The 9,751-nt window shown below is 36.6% G+C and overlaps 1 protein-coding gene across 6 annotated transcripts in view; it reads left to right on the forward strand.

Annotated features, from left to right (window-relative positions):
- KITLG (KIT ligand) overlaps positions 1–5,154 on the forward strand; it is a 94,583-nt gene extending 89,429 nt beyond the window's left edge. For all 6 annotated transcript variants that reach the window (XM_036297775.1, XM_036297776.1, XM_036297770.1 and 3 more), the window contains one exon: positions 634–5,154. In XM_036297775.1, coding sequence (XP_036153668.1) covers positions 634–703 — 70 coding nt within the window. In that variant the 3' untranslated portion in view covers positions 704–5,154. The remainder of the gene's footprint in view (positions 1–633) is intronic.
- The last annotated feature ends 4,597 nt before the right edge of the window (positions 5,155–9,751 follow it).

Below are 9,751 nucleotides of genomic sequence, written 5' to 3' on the forward strand. Positions count from 1 at the left end.
GACCAGGAAGCTGTTACTGGCTGGGCCTCTGACCAGCTTCTCCACCTGTCCCAGCTTATCTCTTTCATGCTACTCCATCTCAGTCCACTTCACCTCTCTCTAAACACCACTGCCTTTGTCCTTCAAGCCCTCTCCCCTCACCACCTGTCTGCTACCTTTCCACAGCCTTGTTTGAGAAATTCAAGGCTACATAGGTTAAGAACCCTCTTACCACAAATAATAGAAATAATCTATGGGATGCTTTGGGTATGAAAGCCACAGGATATCCATTCATCCTTTCTTACATGCAAGAAATAGTTATTGAGTATTATTTTATGTCAGGCACTGTACTAGGTATTGAAATACGGCAGTAAGTAAAAAAGATAGACAAAGCTCCATATATTTAATAGGAGCAGACAAGCAATAAACAATAAAACATTTCAGATAATGTTCAATGTTACCAGGGAGAGCATAGAGAGTGACTGATCACTGCATCTAGGAAAACATTTGTCAAGTCATTTTAGGCTGTGTAATTGAAACATACATTATAATCTGAATCTAATTCTCTAGTCACATGAGTTCATGTAATGGGAATGAAAAGGAGGCAGAAAGCAGATATATACCATAATCTCTCTTTTTGTCTTTTCTCTCTAGGTGGGTAACAGTTCACGTTTGCTTCATAAATGAAGCCGCTTTAAACAAATTCATATTCTGTCTGGAGTGACAGACCGCGTCTTTTCCTGTTCTTGCTACCCATGACTCTATATGGATGATTCGGAAATTGGAACCAAGTGTTTTACTGTGAAACTGGCACTGAATTAATCATCTATAAAGAAGAACTTGCATGGAGCAGGACTCTACTTTAAGGACCTGGGTGACTTGTAGTGTCATTTAGAACCTGCAACTGATGTTGGGAGAGAAAGCACGTGTCCCAGACTGCACGCCCATTTTGCATGCCTCCAGAAATGTCTAATTGCTGAAAACCACATCGCTTTATTTTTAGTTACAACCTGCAGTTTGTAGTTATCTCGGTCCCTTCAGGTAGCGTTCAAGCTGGATAGTTGCGGTAATAATTTTTCTCAAAGGGATCTAGAAGAATTTTAAAGACAAAAACTCGATAGCATCAGCCACTACACATATTCAAAGCAGAGGAGGAAAAAGTGATTGGAGTGGGTATCACGTCAGCTTCTTAGCCGCTAATGATATGGGTCTGATCTCAGGTCTCTTCCTGATGTAAAACACGCTCATCCACATCGCACGAGACAAAGGGACGCGGTTGGCTGGTGCTGAATTGGAACAGTGATGCCTTTGCAGCGGGGAGAGTCCCCCAGAGAGTCATGACACGAAGAAGCTATGAACACTGAACAGCAGGGCAGTCGCCGAGGAGGACATTCGTCTCCCCTGGTGCGGGCGGCCTTTTCCCTTGAGCACTGTCGGGTGTATAAATCATGCTTGCAAAATATATTACAAAATGTTTATATTCTAAAACTATTACAGAGTTATGGAAAGGGACTTAGGAGAAATTGCTGAATGTATGAAGGTCCTGTTTTTGATTTCCGCCATGGGAGAGAGTAAAAATAAATTATGATATTTAGTATGTAAGGTTAGAAAACCACAACACCCACATGCGGATATGGGTGTTGAAACTAGGTTACTTGGCTTTTTATAAGAATGCAAGGAATCAGGAAACTCTACTTATTTATAGTATAACCACCATTATCTGTTTTAAAGGATCCATTTATTTAAAATCAGGCACTCTATATCCATTAAGGTTTATGAATTAAATAAAAAGAGAGCTTTATGTAGTTATGCATGTCAGTTTGCTATTTAAAATGTATGACAGCGTTTGTCATATTAAGAGTGAATTTGGCAGGAATTCCCAAGATGGACATTGCGCTTTTAAACTAGAACTTGTGAGACATCATGTGAACTTCCTTTGCCAATTTTTTTTTATGGTCAAAGAAACATCTGACTACAGTGAAAGAATGATTTCTGATGACTTATTTTGGAGAAGGTTCTCTTATTCTATCATGAGCATGCACATAAAAGAATCCAAAGCTTGCCATTATCACTTACTCCTTATAACAACGTTATTGCCATGTACTCCCACCATCAGATGACCATCTTCAATGTAGTGATACAAAAGGGCATGAAAAACTGCTACTTTCCTTTGATTTCTAAAGTCTAAGAATTTCTAGTGTAGTTGGATTTTAGCTTATGTTCAAAGCTAATCCAAATACAACTTCAATACGTGGCCTTTGATCTCTTTTTGTACCAAAGAGCCCAAATGATTTCTACGATCCCTTCCTTCTTTAAAGTTCTATGGTTCCTCAAACACTAGTCATTTTTTTCTAAAATATAAGCCAGTGCTTTGGGAAGCTGCATTACCTTATTTAGGCCCTCAGATATCCCGTGGTATAATCAATTAGTAATAGAACCAGAGATCAGTTTAATTGCTGAAAGGACCTGTCTCAGGCATGTGACAGGGATTGTTTTGAGAAAAATAGATATAGGTGAATGCGAGTTGCGTGAGTAGGTCATAAGTAGATTGAGAAAATTGATAGTTCGACTTGTTTCACCAATGGTTTCAATTTTCTTATGCATGTGGCACTGCTGTTTAATGAGCTTGAGAGTACAATAAGTGTACTTTTCTCAGCTAGTAGCTGGATTTTAACATTCAAGGACAGGGTCCTAATCAATGGAGTTAAAGAAACAAATTCAGCAACTTATGAAATCTGGCATAGTTGGTGAGGGGAGCTATATTCTGCCTAATTAAATGTATTGGTTCATTGAGAGGTAGATGGATTACCAATTTTTAAAACACTGAAGTTTCATAAATTTCATGAACAATAGAAAAATGCTGAACATTATTTTAGATGCTAGCTGCTTGGGCATTAACTGTGTCATATCTGCTTTAAGTTAGGAAAAAATATATATAATCTATATCTTTGCTTTGTCTTATCTGGCATATGTTTGAATATTCTTCTTTATAAATCAGTGTTTCGAAATTGTCTTTTAAAATGATCTCAGAAGTCTACTGATTCTAAATTATACCTAAAGCTTTGCACCATTTTTGTAGAACCCAAGTTTATAAAGAATTGGCTTGCCCGGCCGGCGTGGCCCAGTGGTTGAGTGTCAACCTATGAATCAGGAGGTCACGGTTCGATTCTGGGTCAGGGCACATGCCCGGGTTGCAGGCTCTATCCCCAGTGTGAGGTGTGCAAGAGGCAACCAATCAATGATCCTCTCTCATCATTGATGTTTCCATCTCTCCCTCTCCTTTCCTCTCTGAAATCAATAAAAATATTTTTTTTAAAAAAAGAAAGAAACTGACTCTGTGATAAACTGTTCCTGCCCAGTGATATCAAAGTGTTCCTGAATTTTGTATTATTATCTAAGGTGCTCACCACACTGCCACTTTTTAAAGAGTCAGAGACAAATTGGTTGTTTTAAAATACAATAATAGAATAAGTACCCTATCCTCTTTAGAAAGGATTAAGCATGTGAAAAAATGAAAAAGCAGGTGTCCATAATGAAGTGTTTGTTTTAGTAACAAACACCTTTCATTGAGCATTAAAATACTTTGGAGAAATTTTGTGTTATATTTTGGAACTTTAATTCAATTGAAGTTAAATTAACCAAAAAAAATTATTCGGAATCCATGGATATTTCTTAATATTTTTCTGAAGCTAGGTTTTGGTTTCAAAATGTAATTCCAATATAGGGCTTTTAGCCATTTCATATCTATGCTTCTTTAACTAAAAATTATTTTTCCAAAAGGCAGTTTGGCATAATGGGATAAATGTTGGGAAAAACTGTAAGAAACCTCTGCTATTAACTAAAACAGGTCAATCACCTCCCTCATTGGTTCTCAGTTTTGTAATTATCTATATGATGAACTCTGAGGGCTCACATTAGATGGGAAGCCTATTGATATATGACTGACAATAGAGCTGAAACTGTCTCATGAAAAATATCCAACTCTGATCTTCGTGAATAAGCAATTTGACCATAAAAAAGTCATTGCTGTTCTTGTTTGTAATGTAAATAGGGTCCATTAGTAAAAGTGAAATTCAGTCTCATGTACAGTGAATTGGATAACCATTTACACATAGATGGCATTTGCTTTGCTTAAACGAATGTTTTTGGATCACTTCTGAAGAATGAACAGCATTACTGCATTTTAGTCGGGAAGAGATACTACAAGATGTGTGTAACATTTGGAAATGTACCAAATTAGGCATTTAAATCTTCTCATCTTCTTAAAAGCTAACAGCAGAAAATGTAAGATGCTCATAAAGTTTCTTGAATGCCAAAAGGTAATTTAGAATCCATTTGGAAAGAGGAAATTCATAAATTTCATTTTAAATTGGAAAGTGGGATAAGAATTTTAAAATAAGCTAGCTTATCTTTGAAACAATATTATTTTTAGATTGGCATTAAAATATATACATTCAGATTGAAATTCTAACTAGTTAATTTATAGTTTCAGCTCACACACTGTATGGTGTTGCTGCTTTCCATGAACAAACCTGGAAATGCCCTTGTTTATAAAGATAAAGTAATAGTACTTTCATTTCCTAATAAGCTATTGTCTTAGAAATAATCCATATTAAAATGGATTTTCATGATCCTAAAATGTTTGCGAAGCATTGTAAACTGATAACTGCCATCTCCAACTACATCCTTATGGTTTTGTTTAAATAAAATTAAGATAACTGTTTAAACTAAAAACTATAGTATTTTTCAGTTACTTGATTTCTGAGCTGTAAGACTAACTAAATAACATTTTCCAATCAAAATATCTTATTCTCCTGTGTTCTAAGGGTTAATGTGTGATTATAGTGTCCCACTTGCCACAGTTTTTTAAATCGGTAGACGTGAAAAGTATTCAGACATTTAGATGGATGCACAGATATATTGCTAGTTCAGTCAGATTGGAGTTTGCATATTGTAATGTAAATGTATGTCAACACTATTCTAAATAGTTTTATTATGACTGAAGTTTAATTAAATAAAAAAGGTTGTAAAATGTGATGTGTATGTGTATATACTGTATGTGTACTTTTTAAAATAGGTATATGTCCTGACCTTTTTTATACAGGTTTGAATTTGAAATTACATTATATATACATATACTTTATTGTTCTAAATAAAGAATTTTATGCACTCTCATAAATTTGCCCTGTCATTTGCCATTTTAAGGTTACCACATACATTCACAGCATGGTTCAATATTTAAGCTAAAATCAAATTTTTCTATGGAAACTTTGTCAGTAATCTAGATTTTAGTGTAATATGGACAGAAGAAATTAAGAAAATCATTTTAATTCAATAATTATTTATTGGTCCCTAAAATATATGTTAATCAGGGAAGATAAAATTGAATTAACACACTGTTTGATCTCAAGAAGTTTCTAACTTAGTTGGAGAGACGATATGAAAACCACTATAGACATAAAGACACATTGAAGTAACTACCTAAGTGTAAATATGAGGTCCAATTAATGTGCTTAGGGCATGCAGGAAAGAGAAATGGACACAGAAGAGGGAAGATCATGGAGAAGTTGATGTCTAGGCTAACACAAGGATGAAACAAATTTTCATAGAGAAGGAGAATTATGCCCAGTATTCTTGAGAGCAGGAACTTCTAAAATTTCTCAGCTTATTTCCTAAAATCAAGCCAGTGTGTCCTGAGCCTATCCTATATAATAAAAGGCTAATATGCAAATTGTCCCCTTGGGAGTTCAACCAGGACACCAGGAGTTCAATCGCTCGCTATGACGTGCACTGACCACCAGGGTGCAGCACAGAACATGGCGGGTGACCAGCAGTGGCGGTGGGGCACTGAGGGAGCAAGAGAAGGATGAGGCAGGGAGGTCAGGAGGCAGGGAACCTGATCACCGGCCAAGCCTACGGACCCTACCCATGCACGAATTTCATGCACTGGGCCTCTAGTAGAGCATAATGAAACTTATAGAAAGATAAGTTTCCTTGCCTTGAATGCTATAACAAAGAGGAAAGACATTTTTCTTAGGGGCAATGGGAAGCCGGTATATGTTTCTAAGAGGAATGGCAAGAATCAAACACCATTATGGCTTACGTGATTTAGAGAATGAATGATCATCCTGCTTAATCTTGGGTTGGTATTTGACTCTTGAGACCAAGACCCCAGCTTTGACACACTGAATTCACCCACCATTTTTTACAATTTCTTTGCTGATGCCTCCTCCTCAGCTCACCCTTTATATTAACTCCCACCAATGTAAGCCTAGCCAACTACAATAGCCTCCTAACTGATCACATGCCATGATTCAGCCTTTCCTCAATTAGTTCCTCACATTAGAATAGCTGTACAGAGAGTGAATGGAGACATATGATATTTTTCTCTGGTTAAAACACTTCATTGGTTTCTCATTTTCATGATAAAACGCAAACTCATCTACATGGCTTCCAAAGCCCTCCTCAATCCATCTCCATATGTTTGGAGGATTGCTAATTTGTTTTTCCCTTTAAGTGATAAGTAACATGAGAGCTAGAACCAAGGATACTTATACCGGTGCATTCCCAAATTTCATACAAATATTAAGTTTAGAACTAAAATAAATTTTAATTTGAATATTTTATTGATTGATTAAGGTATTACATATGTGTCCTTATCCCTCCATTGACCCCTCATGCTCCCCCCGCCACTCATGCCCTCACCCCATTGGTGTCTGTGTCCATTGGTTAGGCTTATATGCATGCATACAAGTCTTTTGGTTGATTTCTCCCCCTTACCCCCACCCTCCCCTACCTTCCCTCTGAGGTTTGACGGTCTGATCAATGTTTCTCTGTCTCTGGATCTGTTTTTGTTCATTAGTTTATGTTGTTCATTATATTCTACAAATGAGTGAGATCATGTGATAGTTATCTTTCTCTAACTGGCTTATTTCACTTAGCATTAATGTTCTCCAGTTCCATTGATGCTGTTGCAAATGGTAAGAATTCCTTCGTTTTTACAGTAGCATAGTATTCCATTGTGTAGATATACTACAGTCTTTTAATCCACTCATCTGCTGATGGGCACTTAGGCTGTGAATAGATATTACCTATTGCAGCTTTTCACTATGGACATTTTGAAATACAGTTGACCCTTGAAGAACACAAGTCCACATATATATATGTATTTTTTCCCATAAATATATAGTCAGCCCATATTCCCAGGTTACACATCTATGGGTTCAACCAAACATGGATTCCACAGTTGGGATCAGTGGATGCTAAGGGCCGACTGTATACATTGTTCTATGCCATTTCATATAAGGGACTCAAGCATTCACAGATTTTGCTAGAACCAATCCCCTGAGGATAGATTCCAAGGGACAGCTGTTTATTGGGGGTCAAAGTTACATGCAGATTTTTGACTGAGTGGTGGGGGGTCAGTGCCCCTAATGCCAGCATTATTCAAGGGTCATCTGTATGGTATATACCAAAGTAGATAGGGTTGTGATGAACCCCCAGTAACCATACCTACCTATCTTCCACCTTATTCAACTCCTAAATGATCTTGTTTTACCTGTCACCTATCTATACCCTTTACTCCCTCTTTATTTTAAGGCAAATACCTAAAAATATTTTATCTGTAAATACAGTATTTATATGTTTCTCTAAGTGCTAAAAACAATTATATTTCCCTAGTCTATTCACTTGTTCATTCTCATAGTTGACTATTCATACATTATTTTTTTTTCACAAACTGCCCACCTCATTCTCCATTCTCACTCCTAGCTGATCATCTTGATTGCTATTTCACCTTGAAAACTGAAAAAATAAAAGATAACTTCTAAAGACTCCTAGCCCCCAGAGGCTAATTTCCTGTGAAGCTAAAGAAGCCAAAACTCTGGGCCCCTCCTCAGTTAGAGAGGTTCTTCATAGGCCCTAGGAGGGAGTCTAGCAATATGTTCATATAGTCATATATTTTTGAAAAATTCACAGCTACTTTCGTTTATCATTAAGGTATTAGTAGGTGTTCTGGTGTGGGAATAGCTCCCAGCAACACCCCCATTGCCCACTGTGTCAGTTCACTAGAACACCATGACCCAAAGGTGCTTAGCCAAAGACTGTATCATGATGTAGGGCCTATGAACCTGGCACCAGAAGTCTGTGGGTGATGAGGGAGAAACAAGGTTTGAAAAGAGCGAGAATTTTGTGGAAAATTCTTAAAATCATCAGTTACTGCCCTAACCGGTTTGGCTCAGTGGATAGAGCGTCGGCCTGCAGACTAAAGGGTCCCAGGTTCGATTCCGGTCAAGGGCATGTACCTTGGTTGTGGGCACATCCCCATTAGGGGGTGTGCAGGAGGCAGCTGATTGATATTTCTCTCTCATTAATGTTTCTACTCTCTATCCCTCTCCCTTCCTCCCTGTAAAAATCAATAAAATATATTTTTAAAAAATCATTAGTTATCTCGTGTGCAAAATTATAAGTGGAAGTGTCATGAATACCTGGCCAAAACAAAAATTATTTAGTAATGCAGAGTTTACAATCATAAACAAACCTTATTTTTTCTCTTAATGTTGAGGAAACAATAGAATTTAACAAAATTGCTGTTTATAGAACAAAAAAAAATCCATATGTGAGGACACATGTTTTAGGCTTCTTAATGTATTGGTCTTGCCAAATGCATAGTGTTGTATATCCACCATTGTAGTTACATACAGAATGGTTTTAGACAATATTCATTGTCCTAAAATAAAATCCCTTGTGCTTTGTGTATTCAACACTCCTTTCTCCCCCATTTCCCTTGAACCTCTGGAAAACACAGATTTTGTAATTGTCTTTACAGTTGTTATCTTTTCTAGAATGTCCTATAATTTAAATCCTACAGTATATAGCCTGTTTAGGCTGGATTCTTTCACTTAGCAATATGTATTTAAGGTTCATCTATGTCTCTCATGGCTTGATAGCTCATTTCTTTTTTTATCAATAACTAATAATTCCATTGTATGGATGTGTCAGTTTGTTTAGCCATGCTCCTATTAAGGACATATTGGTTGCTTCCAGTTTGGGGTGATTATGAATAAAACTGCTGTAAAACACTTATTTTTCTGTGACCATAAGTTTTCAAATCAGTTGGGTAAATACCTAGGAGCACTAATCCTAGACTCCATGGTAAAACTGTGCCAAGATTTATAAGAAACTGCTAATCTGTCTTCGAAAGTGGATGTACCGTTTTGCATTCCCAGCAGCTCTGAGTAAGAGGTCCTGATGCTCCACGTCCTTATAGCAATTGTTATTGTCAGTTTTTTGGATTTTGGCCATTCTAATAGGCTGGTAATAGTATATCATTATTGCTTTAATTTGCAGTTTTTCTAATGACAAATGATGTTGAGCATCTTTTCATATGCTTATTTGCCATCTGTATATCTTCTTTCCTGAGATGTGGCTATTCAAATCTCTTGTCCTTTTGAATTGAGTTGTTTTCTTATTGATGAATTTTAAGAGTCCTTTGTATATTTTAGATACAAGTCCTCTGTCAGATCTGTGTTTTGCACCTATTTTCTACCAGTTTTTCATTCTCTTAGAATTTTTCACAGAGCAGCTGCAAACATTTTTTAAAAGCCCATGTAAGAACATGGAGTATCTTGCTCAATTTATTTTTTTAATCTCATCAGAGTAAAACTACCTCCACACTACCTGAAATTGTTATTACTTTCATATTTTGCAACTCTTCAGGTTTTTCTTGTTAATGGAATATTTTAAACATATGCAAACTTGGACTTTCTAAAGA

This window comes from Myotis myotis, unplaced genomic scaffold (assembly GCF_014108235.1).
Source record: "Myotis myotis isolate mMyoMyo1 unplaced genomic scaffold, mMyoMyo1.p scaffold_m19_p_3, whole genome shotgun sequence".
Lineage (NCBI taxonomy): Eukaryota > Metazoa > Chordata > Mammalia > Chiroptera > Vespertilionidae > Myotis > Myotis myotis.